At 38.3% G+C, this 24,938-nt stretch overlaps 1 protein-coding gene across 13 annotated transcripts in view; it reads left to right on the top strand.

The window, feature by feature from the left end:
* Positions 1-24,938, top strand: part of ank2a (ankyrin 2a, neuronal) — a 63,480-nt gene that overhangs the window by 22,318 nt on the left and 16,224 nt on the right. For 3 of the 13 annotated variants that reach the window (XM_036213046.1, XM_036213039.1, XM_024290330.2), the window contains exons 3-40: positions 482-580; positions 1,393-1,491; positions 1,592-1,690; positions 1,796-1,981; positions 3,218-3,241; positions 3,650-3,658; positions 4,013-4,111; positions 4,213-4,311; positions 4,429-4,527; positions 4,627-4,824; positions 4,929-5,027; positions 5,129-5,227; positions 5,309-5,407; positions 5,536-5,733; positions 5,856-5,954; positions 6,415-6,513; positions 6,930-7,127; positions 7,238-7,336; positions 7,634-7,732; positions 7,827-7,925; positions 8,015-8,113; positions 8,216-8,288; positions 9,488-9,614; positions 9,688-9,766; positions 9,846-9,949; positions 11,532-11,567; positions 11,929-12,153; positions 12,282-12,380; positions 12,831-12,985; positions 13,070-13,281; positions 13,886-14,093; positions 14,388-14,484; positions 14,616-14,844; positions 14,936-15,061; positions 15,150-15,272; positions 15,374-15,406; positions 15,493-15,514; positions 16,841-24,403. In XM_036213046.1, the coding sequence (XP_036068939.1) occupies positions 482-580; positions 1,393-1,491; positions 1,592-1,690; positions 1,796-1,981; positions 3,218-3,241; positions 3,650-3,658; positions 4,013-4,111; positions 4,213-4,311; positions 4,429-4,527; positions 4,627-4,824; positions 4,929-5,027; positions 5,129-5,227; positions 5,309-5,407; positions 5,536-5,733; positions 5,856-5,954; positions 6,415-6,513; positions 6,930-7,127; positions 7,238-7,336; positions 7,634-7,732; positions 7,827-7,925; positions 8,015-8,113; positions 8,216-8,288; positions 9,488-9,614; positions 9,688-9,766; positions 9,846-9,949; positions 11,532-11,567; positions 11,929-12,153; positions 12,282-12,380; positions 12,831-12,985; positions 13,070-13,281; positions 13,886-14,093; positions 14,388-14,484; positions 14,616-14,844; positions 14,936-15,061; positions 15,150-15,272; positions 15,374-15,406; positions 15,493-15,514; positions 16,841-24,403 (11,809 nt within the window). The remainder of the gene's footprint in view (positions 1-481; positions 581-1,392; positions 1,492-1,591; positions 1,691-1,795; positions 1,982-3,217; positions 3,242-3,649; positions 3,659-4,012; positions 4,112-4,212; positions 4,312-4,428; positions 4,528-4,626; positions 4,825-4,928; positions 5,028-5,128; positions 5,228-5,308; positions 5,408-5,535; positions 5,734-5,855; positions 5,955-6,414; positions 6,514-6,929; positions 7,128-7,237; positions 7,337-7,633; positions 7,733-7,826; positions 7,926-8,014; positions 8,114-8,215; positions 8,289-9,487; positions 9,615-9,687; positions 9,767-9,845; positions 9,950-11,531; positions 11,568-11,928; positions 12,154-12,281; positions 12,381-12,830; positions 12,986-13,069; positions 13,282-13,885; positions 14,094-14,387; positions 14,485-14,615; positions 14,845-14,935; positions 15,062-15,149; positions 15,273-15,373; positions 15,407-15,492; positions 15,515-16,840; positions 24,404-24,938) is intronic. The other 10 variants (XM_036213034.1, XM_036213036.1, XM_036213042.1 and 7 more) reach the window with 10 other exon arrangements.

Here is a 24,938-nt window from a genome sequence, read left to right as displayed (position 1 = left end):
TTACTGAGTGTGTTGGTGCTGAAACTTTTGAATTAATGCTCAGATGGAGGATACTCAAAGGGCAAAAAATAATTTGTTTTTGTTTTTATATTGGCTGCCAAACCCATTTGCATAAATTACATTCCTCTGATGTCAGGACAAAGTTTGGAAATTAAACCAATTTTTTGGAAAATATCGACTAATTGCTTGCAGTTAATATTCAGATAATTAGCAGACGACAAAAAAAAGCCATTTCCCTCATATATTCTCAGCATTTTTATGATTTTATTGACCAGACGTTCAGAAAGGACAGAGATTTTCTTACTCCTTTCATATGTTTATATTGTTTGTGCCATGATATCCAAGAAATGTAGAAACTCAAGGATGACTAAATGTTACTTTCTAAAGTTTGAACAAATATTAAGGTTCGCGTGATCTTGGTTCGATTGAAAGGTAATCAACACTGTTTCTTAAATGCACAATGTTTGTTTTGTTCTTCCAGAATGGACTCAATGCATTACACCTGGCAGCTAAAGAGGGACACAAAGATTTGGTGGAAGAACTGTTGCAGAGAGGAGCACATGTAGACTCAGCCACCAAGGTAATCACATGACAACACTGTTTTTTTATTTTAATAAAATATTAGAATTTTAATTGGATCAAGTGGGTTGTTGGGGATCTGAATTCAGTCAAAATCCACAGGAGAAAGCCATCCGAGTTTGTGTTCTACTGCTTGGGCAGCTGCTCACCATCAGCGTGAAAATGCCTCATGCATCACCCTTAACAGCTCATCAACAGCCGACACCGAAAGTGTCACTATGCTGCTTCTGTCCTTGGACTGACATCAATATGTTGTGTTGGTATTCAGCAACATTTCAATATTTGCACCATTTTGAAAAAGAAGTATTAGAATGTGACACACTCAAAAAAGAAAAGAAAAGAAAAAAACTACAGGCAGCATTTCTGCTCCTATGCACCACTTTAAAAGTGTGAAATCGACTGCTCCGCTCCTTTGTGGATCATTACCTCTTATGACAAATGAGGTGCAGTAAATGATAAAGGCTTGCTTTAAATATGGATATGTAAGGAATATTTTATTCCCCATTTTTAGAACTTATTGCAAACCTCACATCTTTTTGGAATCGTTTATCTTATTTTACTGTATTTTATGGATGTTGCTACATCTGTTTTGTGTTTTTTTCTGCTTTCTTGCTTAGCTGAAGCCCCTTTTTTTGTGAAAAGAGCTTTCACAGCTCTTAAAGGGCATGAATTTTAAAGTCAGAGATTACCGAGTCCATCATACTTGCTCTTCTTTCAGGCAGCTCTTGTTTTTAAAGAGCTTATATGCTTAAAGGCTGTGGATTCTATTGTTACTCTTAACCCTTCTTTTTCTTTTTTTGTTGTTGTTTGCAGAAGGGAAACACTGCTCTTCATATCGCCTCACTGGCTGGACAAAAAGAAGTTGTAAAACTCTTGGTGACTAGAGGAGCGGATGTCAACGCTCAATCACAGGTAGAAAATATTACCCAAATTATTTATTTTTGGGGGTTTTACAGTAAAAAAAAAAGTATGTTTGTATTAAATGAGTGTGCTTTGGACTATTTTTGTACAGAATGGCTTCACACCACTCTACATGGCAGCCCAAGAGAATCATTTGGAGGTGGTACGATATTTTCTGGAAAATGAAGGGAACCAAAGCATTGCAACAGAAGTATGTTTGTGCAAAAATCCAAAATGTATCAAGGTTTCTTACCGTTCACTAATCAGTAAGCGCATCATTCATATGACTTTTTTTTTTTCATCTCTGTGCCTTTAGGACGGCTTCACTCCACTTGCGATCGCTCTCCAGCAGGGCCACAACTCGGTGGTGTCCCTGCTGTTGGAGCATGACACCAAAGGGAAAGTTCGCCTGCCAGCCTTGCACATAGCAGCCCGCAAGGACGACACCAAGTCTGCAGCGCTGCTGCTTCAGAATGACCACAACGCTGATGTGCAGTCCAAGGTGAGAAACCTAAACAAATGAAGATATTTAAAGACTCACTCCAGTGAAAATCATGTTTTTAACATGTGCTTGATGTATTTTTCTGATTTAGTTCAGATTGTATTTTTGAGCATTTTTATTATTGAATCAGTGTGAATCAGGAGCAGAAAAAAAATGCAGTTGGAAAAAGAGCAGATTTGTGGCTTAAAAAATATGAGGGGAAGCTCAAAACTGTATTGCTCGCCATTTTTGTTGCACTGGTAATGTTAGGTTGGTGATGTCGAAGAGGGTGTAAACAGAGAGCTCTCAGTAACAGGTAGGGGAAGTGGGGGTGGGGTTGTTCCATGCCATTGATTCCGTTCAAAATTCAAAGGCAAATATTTAATGAACTATTGTCCCTCTGCAGAAACTAAGTCCTTGAAAAACATTTTGGCTAAAACCTGCATAATCATAGTTAAAAGAAGGATTTTAAAATGACTCAAAAGATGATCAAAGTGGAACTTTAAGGAAGTACTAATAGGAAATAGGAACAAATTAAGGGAAGAGTTAAGTAAAATCTGAGAAAGTAGGCATTAATTATTTATACTTTTATATAGTCTTTCCCTCCCTTTCACATGCTTTCTAAGTTTTTTCCCTAACAATTAGAGCTGTAGGGAAAAAATAGATCTGGCGATATATCGCTGTATTTTATATGGCGATCCTTGTATCGATTTAAAATGTTGACAGGGTGATATTTAATTAATTATTTATGAGCAAATGAATTTAGGCGTATTGAGCGCAGCACTTTACAGTACTTTATTTCCTCAATCGTACCTTTAGATTATTATTGGTTAAGGCACACTCATTCTACTTTATGTTTTTTTTTCTTAAAATGAAGAATATTTTGTCATGGAAATCAGACAATATTGACTGGACCTTGTAAAAACAAATATTTATTATTTGCCAAAAGAAAAGCAGCATTAATTTGCTTGGACAAAAGCAAATTAAATATGAAGTACAGAAGCAGTGTTTAGCCTTTTTACCATTTTATCAACATGAAAGATGCATTAATATTCAGGTAGAGTTTTTTTCTTAGTCATACTCTTTCAACAAAATTGCGAAAAATTGTTCTGATAGAGTCTTGAGATATATTGCGATGTGTATTGTGTCATGAGACGTGTATCGCGATACATATCGTATTGCCAGACTCTTCCCAATACACACCTCTACTAACAATCCTACATCCTATTCCCCTTTGTCTTCCTGCATCGTAACCAGATGATGGTCAATAGAACCACAGAGGTATACAGATTCGCCTTCCCTTCACCTGATTTTGTTTTATTCCTCTTTACCATCTCTTTCAGCCTTTCTGTCTTAACTCTTTTCCAATTCTAGGTTTTATTTTTTTTGTGATGTAGAAAATTCCCGCACGTCAGATTTGGGTATCATGATTCTGGTTGCATGGAGCTCACTATGCTGTATCACAAAGTGCATGGCTGACAATAACGCATCTTTTTTCAGTGAAAATGCTAAACCTGATTACTTGTTTTTCATTTAAGTAGATTCATTTATTTCTCAAAGTAAAGAAAACCAATTGATTTTACTTTTTTTCCAAGTCTTTTTCTCAGCATGTCACCTGTTTTTCTACTCTGAAACACTTTATCTTTAAGTTAACTGTGTTTTTTAATTAAATTGCACCATGTCTCTCAGAATGGGAAGGTAAGGAGTTCCCCGTCCCACGGTTGCTGTAGATGTTTGTGTTGCTCACAGCTGAGTGTCCGTTTGTACATTTGTTTGTGTAAGCAGAAACACATCTGTAGTTCAGAGCCAGTCTGTAGCGTGCTTTGTTTTGTAATTGATCTTTTATTTAAATCTTTTATTTTACTTATCAAAAAGCTTTTGTTTGTTCTCTTTATTTTAGAAGTTTAGTTGATATCAAACATGGCATGTGCTACATTGTTTTATTTTGGAGAAGCATGCATTTTTTTGACAGCTTGCTGACACTTCCTTCATTCCTGAATTTACCACATAAATCTATCTGCTGTCTCACTGTTTCCTCTGTGTCTGTCACAGAGCGGTTTCACGCCCCTGCACATCGCTGCTCACTATGGCAATGTGAATGTCTCTACCTTGTTGCTGAACAGAGGAGCTGCTGTCGACTTCACAGCCAGGGTAAAGCCCCAACATTTTCTCTTCCTGAGAGTAAAATATTCAACCTAAAGTCCATTAAATTTAAAAAATGTGTTTGTATTTTGTATTATTTTTATTTGTAGAATGGGATCACACCTCTTCATGTGGCGTCCAAAAGAGGAAACACCAACATGGTCGCTCTGTTGTTGGATCGCGGCGCTCAGATAGACGCTAAAACAAGGGTGTGGCTTGAATTTAGTATTTGGGATTATTCCAACTCCCCACTCAGTTGTATTTTAATGGATATGTATCTTGAATGAGTCTTTGATATTGATGTTTTTCTATGTTCGTGTCCACAGGATGGTCTGACACCCCTGCACTGTGCAGCCAGGAGTGGACATGACCCAGCAGTGGAGATTCTGCTGGAAAGAGGAGCGCCCATCTTAGCCAGAACCAAGGTTTTTTAGCGTTGATTCATTTTGTTTTTTCTTGACATTTTATTTCTTCAACCTTTTTATTTATTAATTTATTTTTCATCTTTCTGTGGACTCCTACAGAACGGACTGTCTCCGCTGCACATGTCAGCTCAGGGAGACCACATAGAGTGTGTGAAGCTCCTGCTGCAGCATCAGGCGCCGGTTGATGACGTTACGCTCGACTACCTCACAGCACTGCACGTCGCAGCTCACTGTGGCCACTACAGAGTCACCAAAGTCCTTCTGGACAAAAAGGCTAACCCTAACGCCAGAGCACTGGTAGGTATTTGAAGAGCTACTGTTTAGTCAAAAGACATGTACAGGTTTTTCCCCTGTGACCGTTTTCCCCCAGCTGTTAACTCGTCTCTTGTTTTCTGTGCCAGAATGGTTTTACTCCTCTCCACATCGCTTGCAAGAAAAACCGAGTGAAAGTGATGGAGCTTCTAGTTAAATATGGTGCCTCCATTCAGGCGATCACCGAGGTGAGCTTTCAACATTCTGAGAAACATGCAGAAACTCTTTTTGCTATTTGCACATTTGAACTCTGCCCTTCCCTTCTATCCTTCAACCCTCCGGGGTTCAGTCTGGACTGACTCCCATCCATGTAGCAGCTTTCATGGGGCACCTCAACATTGTTCTGCTGCTGCTGCAAAACGGTGCTTCTCCAGATGTCCGCAACATTGTGAGTGGCAGTTTGTTCTCCGCTCAATTTAGGGTTTGCTCAACACTTCAGTGTTTGAATATATAATTCTTTGCATGTCAGCGTGGTGAGACAGCTCTCCACATGGCCGCCCGGGCGGGACAGATGGAGGTGGTTCGCTGCTTGTTGAGAAACGGAGCCTTGGTGGATGCCATGGCGAGGGTGAGTTTGCACCATCAGGCATACTAAAATCTTTTTATTTAAAGTATATTCAATTAGCATTTTTTAGGGTTACCTTCTGTGTTTGAATTTATCTTTTTTTTTCCCTCTAATGCTAAAATGCTTCACAGGAGGACCAGACTCCCCTCCACATTGCATCCCGTTTAGGGAAAACCGATATTGTCCAGCTGCTGCTGCAACACATGGCCCACCCTGATGCAGCCACCACAAATGGCTACACTCCTCTCCACATCTCTGCCAGGGAAGGCCAGGTGGAGACCGCCGCCGTTCTGCTGGAGGCCGGAGCCTCACACTCTCTGGCCACCAAGGTGAGCAGAGAAGAAAATGTAGCCTCCATACAGAAGAATTATGCACTTTATTCACCTAAGAATAATCGGATAAAAAATAAAGAAGTTTGATAAGTCATTAAATTGATTTTTTACCCGAGCAGAAAGGATTCACTCCACTCCATGTAGCAGCAAAATATGGAAGCCTTGATGTAGCGAAGCTTCTCCTTCAACGCAGAGCCCTTCTAGATGATGCTGGCAAGGTGAGTCCAAGATAAACAGTTGCACATCATCAGATCATTTCAGGAAGCTAATTTCAAGACACTGCAGTTATTGATGATTTATTGTTTTAGTGATGATACATTTATATTTTTGTTTTTTCATTAGGGAAGCTAACTAGTCCCAGGAAACCAAATTTCAAACAGACATCTTTTTATATACTTTCCCAATTAATAAATACATTTTTCAATAAATGAAGGATTAAATTAAATTTTCTAGCAACTAGGACACACATACTATTTTGTTTATTTATATTCTGGTTTGGATTCTCCCATGAAAAGGACATAAAATAAATTTAATTAACCATTAAATTCAGCCTCACTGGAGGTGAAATATTTGTTTTAGCTAAAAATGAGAACTGAGCAGGCAACTAAGGAAAATAAAAATAATGATGCTATATATACTTTTAAAATGTACATTTTAATGAAGTTGGTATTCCCATAGAATGGCCTGACTCCACTGCATGTAGCAGCTCATTATGACAACCAGGAGGTGGCTCTGCTACTGCTGGATAAAGGAGCGTCGCCTCACGCCACTGCTAAGGTCAGTCAAAATCACTCATCCATATTTTTGTTCCAAACTTTCCAATGTTGTGGTGTTAATTAGTCCTGGGTTTAAAAAAAAGGTTGATATTGAATTGATCCTCATAAGATGATTTGATTTGATGTAATTCTTTTGGTTTTTTTCAAGCCAAAAAATAGTTTTTTATATAAGAAATTATACATTATTTAAAGCAACCTTCCCCTTTGCTCACTGTATTCCACTACTTTTAAAATAATTAAATAAAATTGGTTTTGAAATTATAAATTAGAAAACTGTTTTTTAAACTTGTAATAAATATTGCAAACATTAACTTTTGAAGCAAAGCTAAATGAAAATCAATACTTTACCAAGTACCACTATACCAAGGTTATATTTTAACAGACTGATTTTAAGTGTTAATCTCGTGTCTTGTCCAGAATGGCTACACTCCTCTCCACATTGCAGCCAAAAAGAACCAGACAAACATTGCTTTAGCGCTGCTGCAGTACGGAGCAGAGACCAATGTTCTAACCAAGCAGGGGGTCAGCCCGCTACACCTGGCATCCCAGGAGGGACACGCTGAGATGGTCAGCCTGCTGCTGAGCAAAGGAGCACATGTCAACACCGCCACCAAGGTCAAACACACGCTTTATTTTGGCTGATGTTGATCTGTGAAGACAGTTCTGCATATAAATGGGCCGGTTTGCATTGAATTTTCAATACATCTGTACTTTATGTGTTTCAGAGTGGACTGACTGCTTTGCACCTCACAGCCCAAGAGGACAGAGTCAACGCAGCAGAAGTCCTGGCCAAACATGACGCCAATTTGGATCAGCAAACTAAAGTACTGCACCTGTCAATAGTCTACATTATATCAACTAAACTAAGAATAAACACACATGAAAAATATTACTATTGCCACTCTTTTACTGTGTTTTAGCAGATAGTTTTTAAATGTGTTTTTGCATGTCTGCCACCTGCTGGCCGTTTGGAAGTATTGCAGCTTTCAAAGAAATTCAGTGCATTGCTTTAATTTCTTTAGCAAAAAATGTCTGATCAAATTTTATTTAGTTGTTCTAAATGTAACAATTAAAATATATCAGACGTGATTTAAGATGAATATTTCTCTCTTAAACTGTAGCTCGGATACACTCCCCTGATTGTGGCGTGCCATTATGGAAATGCCAAAATAGTAAACTTCCTCCTTCAACAAGGCGCCAGTGTGAATGCCAAAACAAAGGTAACACCCAAACCTTAAAAATTAGTCTTCTTATATGCTAACTAACAAACTTCAGGAGCATAAACAAAACAATTTACCGATTTTCTTTGCTCAGAATGGCTACACTCCGCTTCACCAGGCAGCGCAGCAAGGGAACACGCACATAGTCAATGTTTTGCTTCAGCACGGGGCAAAACCCAACACCACCACAGTGGTAAGAAATGAGAAATGCTAGAAAATGTTCCTGTCATTAAGATCTGATGTTATTCTTTGTGACATCTCTTTCAAATGCTTGTCTGTTAGAATGGGAACACAGCACTGTCGATTGCCAGGCGTTTGGGTTACATCTCTGTGGTGGACACGCTGAGAGTTGTCACAGAGGAGGTCATCACTACCACCACGGTGAGTCTCTAACAACCTTCAGACTCACACTTCAGAAAAGTTCTAAAACATTTTGCTTGTTCTTCTTTTTTCTATCAAAAACTGAATGGCTACTGTGGTCAGACGGTGACAGAGAAACACAAGCTCAATGTTCCTGAGACCATGACAGAGAATCTTGATGTGTCGGATGAAGAAGGTGAGTCTTTAATTCCAAAAAAATCTTAAGAATACAATGCTTTTTGTCTTTAATAAGTTCAGCTTTTCCAGGAAACAAAAAAATAACATTCCTGTTGACTGAAAGATTCAGATCTTACACTTGTTATTTTGATAGCACTGAGGGTGGAAGACGAACCATTATGTGAAATGAGTGTGGAGCTGGAAGGTACATGAGAGTGAATGTTCTCTGTCAGCTTTGTGTGCAGTGCTACCCTTAATTCTCTTGAATAATACTAAAAAGAGTTCCTGTATTCCCATTTTAATTAGAGGTATTTAACTCAAATGAGCTATGGATGGGTGCATTTTCACATCTGTAATGTAACTAGAGAACCACATCAATGTTGGAATAAAACAAAAAGAAGGGCATCCAAAGTAAAACTCTTTGCCAAACCAAATGTGCAGATAAGTGACATCTGATTTACTTTGGCGACCCCTGACAGAGTGTGCCGAAAGGTGAAGAAAAACATTGAACTAAGAACTGAAGCAAACTGGCTCTTTCTGTAGTGTTTTATTTAAACTAAAATAATTCTAAATTTTACTAAACTTGAAAGGAATGTCCAAATATATTTGGACTTTAGGCTCTAATTATCTTTAGACCACAATAAAATTGAAAAGGCTAAGTTTTTCGTGCTCTTTATTACTGTTTTACCTTACTTTCTCTCTTGTATTCTTTGTTTCATTTTGTTTTTTTGGTCACCTTGCATAATCAACAAGTGTTCAACTTAGTTATGGAAGGGAGGGAATTTTCAGCTCTCTATCTTCCCACCACCTTTCCAACCTAAACAACTCTATAAGACACATATTATATAATTTTTGGGTTTGTTGTTTTATATTCCACTCTAATAAAAATTGTGTTTTTAACATGTTCTTGTAGCATTTTTCTGATGTTATTGTGCGGTATTAGTATAGCTTACATTATTTAATTTTCAAGTTTTTATCCTAAACTTGTGGATTATGTAATGTAATCAAGTTCAGAGTTTATGAACCTAACTACCAACTGTTTTGCCAAAACTAACCAAAAAATGCCTGAAATTGTGAATGATTATAACAGAAGGATGTGGGCTTTAATTTCAAACTGCTGAATGCCTTTGATTCCATCTTTTCTTCTTTGAAGTTGTGTTGATGTCTCAGTCATTGATAAAGTTGTGCACACGGTTGGCTGAACGTCTGTTTTCATAGGTGAGGACACAATGACAGGTGATGGAGGAGAATACCTGAGAGCCGAGGACCTTCGAGAGCTGGGAGACGACTCTCTGCCAGGACATTATCTGGATAGCTTCAGCTATATGAGTCACAACCTGGACAGGTTACAGCCTACACACTTGGTCTGTTTATATAGTTAATAGAAGCAAACACTCAGGAATCATGGTTTTTAACAGGCCCCAGCACACTCCCATTCACCAAAGTTTCCATCAGAGAGACGGGGTTCTCATTGAAGAAGTTTGGACAAGCCACCAGGTGGGCACAAAGTACTCAAAAGGCATTTCCAATGTTTCCTTGGACTCCAGCTGATCTGCTTTCTTTTATTGGTCCGCAGGTGTCTGCGTTGGCCAGAGAGCATGACAAGGAGTCATTTCGTCTGAGCTGGGGTGCTGAGCACCTGGATAATGTGGTGCTCTCCTCCAGTCTGCTGCACTCTGGGTACAAAAATACACATGTATCATGACATGCAGTTTTAACAGGTGGAAATGAATACAAAGGGGGTTTGCAACAGTTTTTTTTTTTTTTCAAAATTCAAAATAAACTTAACTCGGTTAAGTGTGACTTATATAAACATACATACATTAAATAAAATACAGGGTTGTGTCAGGAAGGGAATCTGGCGTAAAACTCTCTGCCAAATCAAATGTGTGGATCAGTGAAAGCTGATTCACTGTGGTGACCTGTGATGACCAAAAGATGAATAACTCGGTCATAATGACTGTGATGAAGCTACTACTGCACCCTTTGTCAGTCTTTAGGTTAGACTGAACAATTGTCCCCAGTAAATTATAACTGAACTTTACTGGGATAAAGGAACAAATTTAGCTTTTGCAAATATTATCAGCTATTTTGCAAGTATATACCGGTACATGTTTCAGTATTGTGTTAATTAGGATCAATTAATTAATTTGAGCACCTTTTAGTTGCATTAATCTCTTGCCTCCGTTCATGTCTCATAATGCACACCTGGAAAGGTATTACCCCGCTCATAACATGGTTATTTATGAAAAAAATATGATTAAATCAATTGTTAGAACTTCAGTCCTGCCCTATTTTTGAGCTAAAGTTGTTTTTCACAAGAAGTGGACAAAATAAAACATGTGGCATCATTGTATTAGCTCCAGCACGCTCGCTGAGGAAAATTATCTTCATGTCGCTTTTCACCACAATTATTAGGTTAAGAATATCTGCGATTGAAATCAATTAATTCAATTACATGTCAAGATTAATTAATCGCACAAGAGCACTAATTATAATACCACTTGTCAGATAAAAGAATCTAATAAATATACTTATCTTCATAGATAATCTTTTGGTCCATGTTCTTTGAGGTTCAGCTGAAAACACAATGTGATCGTGGACCTTATTCCAATATTTGTATTTTTTAAACATTTGGATTCACGCTATGTGTTCTGTCATAATATACATTTGTGGCTTCTTTACTTCACCTGCAAGCATTTACGTTGTTTTCTTTGTTTGCTTGATGTTTGTGCAGCACAGACACATGTTAAAAAGTAGAAGAAATGAAGCTGAAACATAATAGTGTTTATTTGTTGTCTCAAATCTGTAGTCTGGTAGCTATAAACCAGCTATTGTTTCTGATCTGATTTAGTACATTTATTAGCTTATTGTTAATAGATATAAAAATGTTAAATATATGACTGATCTTATACTTTATCTGCTATTTTGTAAAAACTTTGCAACAGTTTGCTTTAAAATCATCACATTTTGAATGTGCTAGATCTTTTACAAACACCAGCCCTCATTGACTGTTATTTTTATCTCGAAATACTAACCCAAATCTAATTTTTTATCTTTATCAAGTTAAATTTACCTTTATTTTTTCAATCTTTCGTGTCCGTCTGCTGTTTTCTTTTCTTCATTTTTTTGTAGATTTGAACTCTCTTGTTCTTGTTTTTTTTATCCTCTTTGTACATGCTTTCCTGTTGCTTTTCTTGGCATACTTTCTTGGTATTTGTGATTGTGAATGTGTGTTGTGTGTGTTGTACTCTGCCTCTAGCCGTTCTTCTCCATGCCTAGACCATGACAACAGCAGGTGATTCTTTTTATTTTATTTTACTTTTTTGCTACCGTTACCTTCCTGTCACCATCATGCTCCTTCTGGTTGCCATAGTTTAAGGCTTTCCTTACAAATCTTTTGCACGATTGTAGAGCATGACCTTGTGTTTGTTGCCTGGGAATGACATTGTTGATTCTGCACAGTTTTTGGATTTTGGAGATGCAGAGACAAACTACTAATATTCTAGATTATTTTTATTTACTTTAAATATGTTTCCAAATTGTCCTTACTTTGTATGCAGTGATGCTGTATGCGACCGTTTTGATCCTAAGAAAGTCTGTGACAACATATTTGTTGTTTTTTCAAACAAAGAAAATGAAATGATTTTTCTCTTCAGTTTCCTGGTGAGTTTTATGGTCGATGCCAGAGGCGGAGCAATGCGAGGCTGTCGTCACAACGGCCTGCGAATCATCGTCCCACCAAGGAAGTGTTCCGCTCCCACACGGGTGACATGCAGGCTGGTGAAGAGACATCGTTTGGCCTCCATGCCCCCCATGGTGGAAGGTGAAGGGCTTGCCGGTCGAATCATAGAGGTCGGACCCACCGGGGCTCAGTTTCTGGGGTACGCTGCGCGGGTGGCGGAGCTGAATGCTTGATTTTGTGTAGCTGTTTGTGTGGCTGTGCTTACACAGTTGTGTGGTGTGTTCATTCTTTCTTCTCCACTTCCTCCGTGTGCTGCGTATGGATCAGTAAGCTCCACCTTCCTACAGCTCCTCCCCCTCTGAATGAGGGCGAGAGCCTGGTCAGCCGCATTCTGCAGCTGGGTCCTCCAGGAACCAAGTTCCTCGGGTAGGATCATATGAGGGGAACATCCTATTTCCTTGGACTCCTGGTCACTTCCCCTATCACAAACTATTTTCTCCCTTTTTTGTGTTTTAAAAAAAGCACTTCTCTCATGTCATTTGGTTGTTTTTGTTGTTTGTTCCCTTCTGTTTTTGGTTTCTTTTTTGCTGCAACTTGAGAAAACGTGTCTTCATGTCTTCCCATTGGATGTAAAGTCGTCACGCTTTTCACAAATACTCATCATTATCTTAAGTTGCCCCATTTTTTTTATTTTCTCTTGCAATGTTTCTTTTTGTTCAACTAGCATGAAATACATTTAAATTCTGTTTTACTTTAGTTCTGTGAGATCATGCTTTTGTAAATCCAGGCCATAATTTTCCCTAAAGGCAGTGAATAATTACCATTTCCTTTTTTTTTGATAACTTGTGTATTATTCTACCTGTTGGACTACTTTAGGCCAGTGATTGTGGAGATCCCCCATTTTGCGGCTCTGAGGGGCACGGAGAGGGAGCTCGTGATCCTACGGAGTGAAACAGGAGAGAACTGGAAGGAGCATCACTGCGACTTCACTGAAGAGGAGCTGAACCAGATCCTTAATGGCATGGATGAAAGTACGGAAACTGGTTCATAAACGATGATTCGTGATGTCATGATTCAAGAAACGCACAAAAATCACACATCTCTGATCTTCCTAGAACTCGATTCTCCAGAAGAACTGGAGAAAAAAAGAATATGCCGCATCATCACCAGAGATTTCCCACAGTACTTCGCTGTGGTGTCGAGGATAAAGCAGGACAGTCACCTGATTGGTCCAGAGGGCGGGGTCCTCAGCAGTACACTTGTACCCCAAGTCCAGGCTGTCTTCCCTGAAGGTGCTCTCACTAAGAAGATCAGAGTTGGGCTTCAGGTACAGTTTTTCCAGTGTATTAGCTTTTCACTTTTTAGTAAAGCTTTATGGGCTCATTAATAAATGTCAATTTTTTTGTTTTGTTTTTTCAAAAAAAAAGAATCTGACCTAAAATGTACAATTTTTCTGAGGTATAAATTAAGAAAACATAGGCTGGTTTCATGGAAATAAGTTGCTAAGAACACTAGTCCGGATTATTTACTTCTGTTACTGAAATCAGGTGTAAAATGAAAAGACTTTGTGGTAAAATAGCTGCAGTAAGCCTTTGCCTAAAAGTAATTTCACTTCCTGTTGCAAGAATTGCTTATTTTAGACCATGGGTATGGGAGCACATAAAAAAGTGAGTCCTTGAAAATTGTCTTACTTTTATACGTATTAGTTTCTGTACCCCTATTTTTTATTTAGATTAAAAAATCTCAGGCTCCTTGTGCCACTTACAAAAGAAAACCTAAAACTCTATATAGCAAAACACTAATCCTTTGTCCAACATATTCTAGAGATTCTTAGATTATCATATAAGTAGTTGACAGTGATCACATCTAGCGAATTTGCCATTAGTTTCCAAACAGTCCTGACACATTTCATGTTTGTTTTTTTTTCCCAGGCTCAGCCTATTGAGGCTGAAATGGTGAGAAAGATTCTCGGTAACAAAGCCACATTTAGCGCGATTGTCACATTGGAACCCAGAAGGAGGAAGTTCCATAAACCAATCACCATGACGATCCCAATCCCCAAGAGCGCCAACAGTGATGGACCAACTACAGTCTACAGTGGGGAGACCCCCACTTTACGTTTGCTTTGTAGCATTACAGGTTGGCACTGAGATTAAAAGAATATATTGAATGCATCTGTTATTTGCAGAATGCAGTTTTTTTTGTCTTAGATTCACCAAATGGACATTTAAAAATTTTGAAGCATGTGGCTTATTGTTTTTGTTGATATGATTTCTGTCTAAATTTTGCAAGAAAATCTTATTAAAATATATATATGTAGTCTTATATCTGTTTCTTAAAAATTAATCTATTTTAAATGCTTTTCAGTTTGTACTTGGTATATTCCATGAATAAATCAAAAATGATGTTCAACCAATGTTCTTTATTTTGCAGGTGGAACCACTCCTGCCCAGTGGGAGGACATCACTGGCTCCACCCCTCTCACATTTGTCAATCAGTGCGTTTCCTTCACCACAAATGTGTCCGCAAGGTAATTATATTTAAATGTTAAATGTGTATGCAGCTGTTTTATTTGTTTCCAAAATGATTTTTCTGTAATCATTCCATACCTGCAGATTACATCTTTCCATTTCTATTTTACAATCTGATTCCTGTTCACAGGTTCTGGCTCATAGATTGCAGACAGGTCCAGGAGTCTGTCAACTTTGGCTCTCAGCTGTACAGAGAAATCATTTGTGTGCCATACATGGCCAAATTTGTCATATTTGCCAAGACGCTGGACCCTATAGAGGCTCGACTTCGCTGTTTCTGCATGACAGACGACAAGATGGACAAAACCTTGGAGCAGCAAGAGAACTTTACAGAAGTTGCCCGCAGCCGAGATGTTGAGGTGCAGAATGATCCCCCTTTTACATCCTGTAAAAATATACTAAAGCTAATAATTGAAATGTTGGATATAAGCCTGTCATGTCTTCATACAGGTTTTGGAAGGGAAACCTATATATGCAGACTGCTTTGGAAACCTGGTGCCTCTTACCAAGAGCGGACAGCACCACGTGTTTAGTTTCTATGCCTTTAAGGAGAACAGACTGGCTCTCTTTGTGAAAGTATGAATGTGTAGTCACTTCATGTATTTTCTGCACTTTTCAGCTTGAATCTGCCATGCACAAACTGAGTTGTTTATATAATGAACAGATTAGAGACACAGCTCAGGACCCATGTGGCCGCTTGTCCTTCACCAAGGAACCACGCACCTACAGAAGTCTGAACCTCAATGCCATCTGCAACCTTAACATCACACTCCCAACATACTCAAAGGTCAGTGTTATTATATCTGATCTAGTGTTATAAGTAAAAAATAAACCAACAACACTTAATTTTTCTTGTTTCACTGATTAAACACTTTTTTTTCTGTCTAGGAATCAGATTCAGACCAAGATGGAGATGATGAGGTAAATCATTTTTAAATTGTAAAGTTAAATATTAGACATATCAATTTTTAATATATATATTTTTTGTTTTCAATTTTTTTTGGTAGAGCGAAAAGAGTGAAAAGAAATGTAAGTAGTCATTCTTTTACACATTTATGTACAAATTTTTAAATTCAGATTGTTTTTTTTCTGTTTGTCTTTTTTAAACCAAAACACTCAGTGATGCTATGTTTATAGGATAAATTATCAAAAGTTTGACTGAACAGACTGGGTTTTTTTTGGGACTACCCCTGTTTGTCACTGCTTTGCCAGCATTGTGCATTTTTTTTTATCTGGCAGCTTTGCTATTGCTGTGGTCCCCTCACTATAAGCTCCACTTACCTTTTCCTTCCACTTCATTATTTGATTTGTTTGTTTTTTATCTGTCCAAATTATTGTCAAAATTGTGCATATTTTCTATTTATTTCTGTAATGAAGTCTATTCCAGCAGTGTTTTGATAATCTTATTAACAAATAGTTTTTTGGCCCTTTTTTTTCTTAGTTTGCATTTTACCATTGACATTTATACAGTTTTTATTTTAAATTTTTTATACAATTTATTCAATTTAGGAAATAACTCCAGGTACATACAGTAAATCATTTATAGTGTTTTTGTTCATTAGTTGCATCTGTTCTTATAACAAACATTTACGCATATTTTTTAGCCATTATTTCATTTAAAATAATTTGCTATGTAAAATCTCAAAACATATTCATTGTTTTATTGGTGGCTAATTTTCCCATTTAAATATTTTTAGTTCTCAAACATTTTTTTTGCCATTCTACCATTTTATCCAACTTGGTTTTAACCCAAACTTGTTGTTACACACCTCAGATACAAAACATTCTACAACATTCTAATTAACCCTGAAATTGCTTATTTGTTTAGAATCATTTAACTGCTTGCCTCTAACATCTTTTTAAACAATTCCAATTTTTTTTAAGTTGAATCATCTTTTAAAATAGGAATTTAAAAGCAGATACGACATTCTCCGCAGCAATCTTGAGAAGATTTGTCTGTTACCTCTCCTTGTCCTTCATACATAAAAGTTTTGTGTTCCATTTTGACCTTTTTTTGTATACTTTTTGTTTTATTTAAAAAGTGGTGGTAAAAAGTTGCGTTCTTGTTCTTCTTTTCTGCTTTGTTGCTACCTTTTGTCAGTTCTCTTGTCTTTGCTCATGTTGCTATTGCTATGCTCCCCTTCAAACTTTTCTGGACCACTTTCTCATTTTCCTTTTGGCCTTCTTTTGAAGACTTGCTCTCTGCCCTTTAAGCCGTCTTCTTACTCTGTGAACTGAATATGGAATTTTAATGAAATTGTCTTGATGACACTTCTCTGATGTCTCTCTTTCCCACTTCATTTGTCCCACACGTTCTTTACCCTTTTTGGTTATGAAACTTTTTTCTCATTGAAGATGATGAATCTGAGTCAACTGAGACATTCTCCCTGCGAACTAACCAACCTCTTGATCCTGCAACGCTTGCAAGTCCAGACCTCCTGTCAGACATGTCGGACATCAGAACATCGGCAGTTTTTACTGCATATGAGGGGAGAATTGAAGAAACAGGGTTAGAGGAGGAGTCGTCTCTGATTGTTGTGGAATTGTTCAAAGAGAGGCAGGAAAAGGTTGGAGGATTTAAAAAAGATGGGCAGATTGAACGTAGATCAGTGGAACAACAAGATAGGGCTAAGAAAGATGTGTATTCAGTATTTGAGGTGAAAGCTTTTGAAGAAACTAAAACTTTGAGTCAAACTGACACTGATATTGATGGCATGAATACAGTGGTCTCAAACCTTGACAAGGAGATGGAAGATTATCTGGAGCAAAGACTCTCTGGGACATATGATTCTCAAGAAGATCTTACAAAAGAGAAAGGTGAACTTGTATCTGTAAAGCGAGATGGCAAAAAACATCCTCCAAATATTAAAAAACCTATTAGAAAGAAACTTAGAGAGTTTTCAAGATGTAGCAGCTCTGAGGGAGAACTAGAAAGAATGAGTTCTGAAGAGTCTTTAGATGATGATGCTATCATGAAGAAGAGTGACCCTTCAACCACCGTAGCCACAGAACCTCCAGCTTCTCCTGTAGTTGTTGAGGCACCTATAGGATCAATAAAGGACAAGGTTAAAGCTTTGCAAAACAGAGTTGAGGAGGAAAAGATACAAAAGCACACTCAAGTTCAGGGGTATGAAGCAACACGAAGCAGCATTACAAAGACACCAGCAGAAGTCATGCCAGAACTTCCCAGTATTCCCAAATCCCCTAAATCCCAAACCGAAAGATTAGAGGAAACTATGTCAGTGAAGGAACTGATGAAGGCATTTCAGACAGGGCAAGACCCATCAAAATGTAAATCTGGACTTTTTGAACACAAAGCAGAGCATTTTCATTATGACAAAATGTCCATCTCTGAAACAACAGATTCTGAAAAGTTGGAAGAAGTGGAGCAAAGTCTTACATATGAGCCAACATCTCAACTCCAGACTCATGACCCTGTGGTTTTCCATGAACAAAATGTCATTAATAAACCAAGCAATACAGAAGAGATGGAATGCCTAGTCAAAGGTAATACAGAAGAAAAGGTATCTAATGGAAAGAAAGTGACATTTGCTGAAACTACTGAGTATGTTGATGATGGTTATGGTCCACAGAGAGAGGTAGTTGACAGTTGTGTGTTACCAGACAAGGAGAATCTGTCAGTTAAGGAGCTGATGAAAATGTTCCAAGCTGAGTGCGAGAATGCAGAAATCACACCACAGCCTTTAAAACCCAATGCTGTGTCCACTCATGTTACAACAACTCAAAATGAAGCTTTTAAAGAAACCCCATTTCAAGAGCCAGAATCACATGTTGAAGCACAGGGACCAACAACTTTCAGTTCAACATCTGATTCCATCTTGTATGATTTTAGAGAGTCAGAAGCTCATCCAGAAAGTGTTGTCAGATACGGATCTGACAACTCAGTGTTCATTTCAGATGATTACTCTCTTGGAAAGACAGTGCACTTTGCTGAAACACTTCCTAGTGATCATGTACCTGACAGCCCACAAAGAGGGGAGCCTGGAGAGAGCACTGTGTCTGTGAAAAACTTACTGAAAGCTTTCCAAAATGAGCAAGAAGGACAGCAGACTAAGCCAAGTCTCACAAGGGAGACACAAATGTCAATACAAACTGAGAAGGCCTCAATTATCCATCAAGAGATTGGTGACAGAAAATCTGACCATTTAGGCTTGGATAATCATTCACAAGAGTTTATCAGAGATCAGTCTCTGTCATTGTCTGACCCTTCTTTTGAGCAGATGATACAAAATTCTGAAAGACTGATCACAACAATCCAGACTGAGCATGGCCTGTTAAAAGCGAAATCAGAATCACGTGAAGGCTCTGGAGAGATTCAGGAAACTGAACAGAATACCCGAATGTCATTCCAAACACAAGTGAGTAGTGACAAACCAATGAATTTAGATGCTCAGACTGTGACATTACAGAAAGAAAACACTTCTGAGTCACAACTAAGTCCAGTTACTACTTCTTTTGGTGTGACAGTCAAAGTCACTGAGAGGATTCAGTTTGATGATAGAAGAATTAATCCAGAGAGAGATGAGTCAGACATGCCACAGAACAGCCTCAGCAGAATGCAGCTCGAGGAACCCCTCATAAACATTACTAGGAGTCTATCTGATGAATATCAGATCAGCCCTGACCGCAGACATTCAGAGGATTTCAGTTCTTTCATTAAGGCTGAACTGGAGGAAAATCCAGAGTATCAGCTGTTTAAGCGCAGATCTACAACAGGAGATGTCAACTATCAATTGGGGGCACTTGGGGAAGAGACCCTGATTGATGATACAGACACAAATCCAGAATCATTATACAGTTCTTGTTTTAAGGACAACACAAGTCCAAATAGTTACAAGCCAGAAAGACTGACTAAATCCTCTGAGACAAATGTTCTAAAGACCTCCTGTTTTAGCTCAGAAGAGAAAGAAAATTCAGAAGAACTTACACCAATATATCAAATGCCCAATGAAATGTTTTCTTACCACGGCGTTACCAAAGACGATTACTGTGTTCCTGCAGACAAAGACACCATGTTTCAAGCAAAAGATAAAGACATCACAGATAAACATAAAAGCAAAGAACAAAGGACAGAGATAGCAATAAAGGAGCAGTCGATTCTCGAGATTTGCAAAGGTAATCAAATGTTTGGCCAGAAATCTACATCAGTAAAGGACATAAAAGGTTCCTTATTGAACAAAGATTTGGATCAGTACCTACAAGTTGGACCTATTAGAAGCCAACAAGCGCATGAAGATATTTGTCAGGATAAAATTGAACAATCCATTAAAACACAAGAGACTGATGAGGAAACGTCCACAAAAACTTTTACTCAAAAGGAAGAAACAAAAATGGATGAAGCAGCAATGCAATTAAAACCTGCAGATATCGAAGAACCAACATTTGCAGAGGCAGATAAAAAAACAGGGCCAATGGAAAGAACACTTCCAGAAGAGGATGATGTCATTGTGAACTTTGATCAAATGATTCACACCAAAGTCAGCGAATCCTCAAGTGCTTTTGTTGAGAAGAGGAAAAACTCAGAAACGCAAGAACAGACTCAAGCAATTGCTGATGAACTGAGGCCAAGTGTCCCATTTGAGCCTCCATTTGAAGAGGATATTAAGAAAATTACACAACCATCAACAAATGAGAAAAATATGTCAGGCATGTTGTCACTTCTCAAAAGTGATCTTGATAAATGTTTAAGTGAAAATACAATGTCAAGACAATGCAAGCTAGAGGATGAGCTTGTTGATGAAAGACACATTGAAGTCAAACTCCCAAGCAGACATTTACAAGACAATGTACTTGAGGAAGTTTATGAAAACCTGCAGGGCTCAGAGAGTCAATTTAAGAAAGCAACAACTGAAGCACAATCTGAGACTATATTTGAACAAGTTTACCTGGAGGGAGATGCATATCACCAACCGTCCACAAATAAGAGAAATATTTCTGGCATGTTATCACATTTGAGTCATGATTTAGAGACATACTTTGAAGAAAATCCAGTGCGAAAGCAAATGTCCTTTGATGAGGGGTTAATCTCTGAAAGCTGCAAGGAAGTTCGAATAAAATGTGATGATGTTGAAGAGAAGGTGAATAAAAGGGCCAGTGACCAACCTGATGCTGGTGCAGTTAGTATGAAAGAAATACCAAGAAGTTCTGTATCTGAGACCCCATTCCAACAAGTTGTTATTAAGACCAAAGCTCAGTCCAAACTGATAACAGCTGAGAAGAATATGCCTGGTATGTTATCACTTTTAAGTAGCGACCTGGACAAATATCTCAAAGAAAGGCCAGTTGTCAAACAAGATCTTCCAGACCAGGATCTAATCCATGAGAGCTGCAAGGAAACAAAACAGGTAGCTGATCATTCAGATGACAAAGATGAAGAAGTTGCCAGGATATGTACCAAGACTGAAAAAGGTGGTCTTCAAGAAGTTGCTCAAAGTTCAGTATCTGAGATCCCATTCCAACAAGTGCTCATTAAGCAGGAGGTTTACCACAAACAGCCAACAACTGAGAAGAATATATCTGGTATTTTGTCACATCTGAGTAGTGACTTAGATGAATACCTAAAAGAAAGACCAATTGTCAAACAAACACTTCCAGAGCAAGACTGTATCCATGAGAGCTGCAAGGAAACAAAACTGGTAACGGATTGTTTAGATGACAAAGTAGGGGGGGACTACAGTGAGTGCTTGGAGACCGATACAGTTGGAACTGAAGAAGCTCAAAGATCAGCATTTGAGACTCCATTCCAACAAGTTGTTACTGAGAGACACGTTGACTGTGAACAAATAACTGAAAAGACTATGTCTGGTATGCTGTCACATCTGAGTGGTGACTTAGAGAAATATCTTAAAGAAAGACCAACAACCAAACAAAAACTAACAGAGAACAACATAGTCAAAGAAAGTTGCACAGAAACCAAATTGGTTGTTGATCATTTTGAAGATAAAGTAGTGGAAGTGGCATGTGAAACTTTGGAGTCTGATGAAGTTGCAGTTGATGATCTATCTCAAGGCTCAATATCTGAGATTCCATTTAATCAGATTGTGATTGAAGGAAAATCCCACCCTCAGCAGTCAGAGAAAGATATGACAGGCATGTTGTCTCTATTGAGCACTGATTTGGATGTTAATCTGAAAGAAAAGTCTTTGAATTTGGAAAGATGTTCAGATGAGAGTTTGATCCATGAGGAATGTCAAGAAACATTTCTTACATGTGGTTATGAAGAAGTCCAGGTGGAAAAGGAGCTAGACGAAGATCCAAATACTGATGTAGCTGAAATCAAGGAACTAGTCGGAGGTTTAGTTGCAGACAATGTATTACAGAAAGTTTCGATGAAGACACAAGTCCATGACGAATGCACCTCAATTGAGAAGAAAGTATCATATGTGGTGCCCCTTCTCAGTGAGCCTGGGAAACCTGAGACGAAAGAAAGTCCTCCATATGAGGACCTTGTTCATGAGACCTTCAAAGAAACAACACAGACTGAGGACTGCAAAAGAGAACCAGACGAGGTATCCTCCAAAAAATCCAGATTTGATAGTGGAGACATCAATAAAACAAGACTTAAAGAAATTGAAAGACAGACATATGTTGATGAAGACGACAGGTCCAACATTGAATCATTTAAGACATGGAAAGAGGACAGATCATTTAAAGAAGCAGCACTTTATACTGACTCTACTGAAAGAACAGTGAACAACAGCAAGTCATACGCGACATTATATGATGATGAAGTTGATGACAATGCTGATGGTTTTCATTCAGTTCATGAAACACAAGAACCAAGTAGGTATGCTGCTCTGCAACGACCTGCTGAATTGGAGAACATCCCCTGTATGGTGTTTGATGAGCCAGACAAAGAGCTTTTTAATCAAGACTCATTAGAGTCAAGTCCTGTAGTGGAAGATCGATCATCAAAGAAATCCCCTGATTCAATTGAACCAAGCCCTACCAAAGATTCTCCATGTCAAGATTCCCTTGAAAGTAGTCCTACTCTGACAAAGGATGCACAAATTCATAAACCTTTTAAGACAGCTGTGTATGAAGACTATGCTTCACAGCTCAAAGCATGTTTTCCATATGAAACCTCTGTTTATACAGATAAATGTGAAGAAGATGAGAAAGAAAACACTGGGAGGATCTCTGTAACTGAATCTCCAGATGAAACAAGTGATGCTAATATGTGCTCTATTGAGAGCCTTCAAACCAGGCAAAAGTCACTCAGTGCAGATGACAGCGAGGATGAAATCACCAGCAAACAATTTACTCCAGAAGAGGAGATGTTTAAAATGGCTGTAAAGATCAAAACGTTCGAGGAGATGGAACAAGAATCTAAAATAAAGACAGAGATACATGAAGATTACAAAGACGATGACCGAGATTTAAGATCAGACTCTGAAGCTATTCAACAATCAAGTTCTGAATTATGTGCGACTCATTCACAACATGAAGAAATAGATCATTTGTTCCTTAAGAATGAGGCAGTGAATCAGTCACAGCAGGGAACTACTCAGCTGGCTGACATTCAACTTTGTTCAACTACACAATCCAAAGAAAAAACTGACGGAGTTAGGGAGGACTCCACAATCCTCTTTGCAGAAAAAGAGTCAGAAATTCTAAAAGACAAAACAACACCAATTTTTACTGTTTCTGAAAAACATTTGTCAGGCTTTGTGGCAAATGAATCCCAAATGATGACCCAAGGTTCAGGATTTGCACCTGAACCTCAAACTACAACTTGTACTACAGAAGTGGAAGAAGTTAAAGAACAAATGGATCTTGGCCAAAAAACACCAGAAAAATATCCTGATCAGGCTACAGATAGTGAGAGAAGCCCTAATCCATTTCAGTTTCAAGAAGGAAAACTGTTTGAAATGACTAGAGGTGGAGCCATTGACTTGACAAGAAGGACCTTTGATGACGAAGGTGAAGGATTTGGGTTTTTTCATTTTGGAGAACATCAAATGGATGAAGATGTACCAGAAGAGTTTGTTGAAGATTTTACAAAGTCTTCTCAGAGAACTGATTCTAAGCCTGGAGCTATTTCTAGCTTGACCGATTGTCAACTTGTTTCTCCTAGTGCTGCTAAGAGCTTCACAACTACCCAGACTGAAGCTGGAGATATGGAGGGCCTCGGGCTAGGCTACTTGGATACCACTGTAGCTGACCTTCAGTCAGACACAACAGAAGCCACCCAGATAGATGCTGAAAAGCCTTTCTTAGACTCTTCCTCCTCCTCTGATGATGACTTAGATGACGAAGAAGACCAGTGCTCAGTCATAGAGATGACCATTTCTGCTGCACAGCTTGACACCTTAGATAATGATCAAGATTCACCTCAGCCAACCATACCAGGTTCTTTAATTAGTGAGTCAATGAAGGTGAAAGACTTGCAGGTATCAGTGCTCGAGACAGTTGATAGGAGAGCAGAAAAAAGACTGAAGTCTGATCGTAAAACTAGATCTGAAGGTGGAGACATTAAAAAACAGTTTTATAGAAAAGGTCCGAGATACTCTGATTGTAGTCAGTCTACTAGTACGTCAGAGCTTTCTGCTTCTAAACTCTCTCCCCTAATGCAGGAGAGACTTGAAGCTGATATGGCCCATCCTCATTCCACCCCCAAAAAAGCCCTCCAGCTCCCCGATGCTACAGATACATCTATTAGGTCTTCTTTTGAAACTGATGATAGGAGTAGCAGCAGTCACAAAAGTTCAGACTCCGTTGTCTTTACATATGACGTTCAAGCTTCTCACGGTTCAGATTCTGATAGTAATCAGTTACCAGTTACACATCCATCTTGTGGGGCAGAGGATGTGTTTGAGTCCAGGCCTACATGGGATGACACTGTGGAAACTCAGATGCAGAGAATCGTTGATGATCAAACTCCAGAACATACTCCAGGTATGGCCTGATCTTCTGTAGGTTTTTTTTTCCATCAAAGCAAAGCAGCTTATCTCTTCCTAATTACAATTCTTCCATTGTGTCCACTTTGGTTGATTGTGACGGTTTATTCTGTTCCAATCAATTCCTGTCATTTTGTTTGTGTGTGTCCATACATATGTGTCTCTCTGTGTTATTATGGGTATCAGTATTTTGTGTTGTGGTAAATAATATCTTCATCAAAGTTTGTGTAATCTCAAGATTGAGTGCTAGGAGCAAGAGAAAAACGTGGTGCGCACTGTTGAACCGTAGGCATTGTCAGAACTAACAAAAGTCTTACTAATATCTAACACATTGAAAAGACTAAAACTGACAATATTAACCCTTATACTAATTAAAAATTCTATTGCACCTATGAAAGACATTGAGTACTTGTCCACAGATTAATAAACACCTTTCAGTCAAACTTTTTGGTTATCATCCATAGCCATTATCATAAAACCATGTTTAGTTTAACACCCACTCCACAGATTATCTGGAAAATTGCAATTTTAAA

Source organism: Oryzias melastigma, linkage group LG1, assembly GCF_002922805.2.
Source record: "Oryzias melastigma strain HK-1 linkage group LG1, ASM292280v2, whole genome shotgun sequence".
In the NCBI taxonomy this organism is placed as follows: Eukaryota; Metazoa; Chordata; class Actinopteri; order Beloniformes; family Adrianichthyidae; genus Oryzias; species Oryzias melastigma.
Note: the sequence above shows the minus strand (reverse complement) of the source record. Positions and strands in the feature narration are given on the sequence as shown.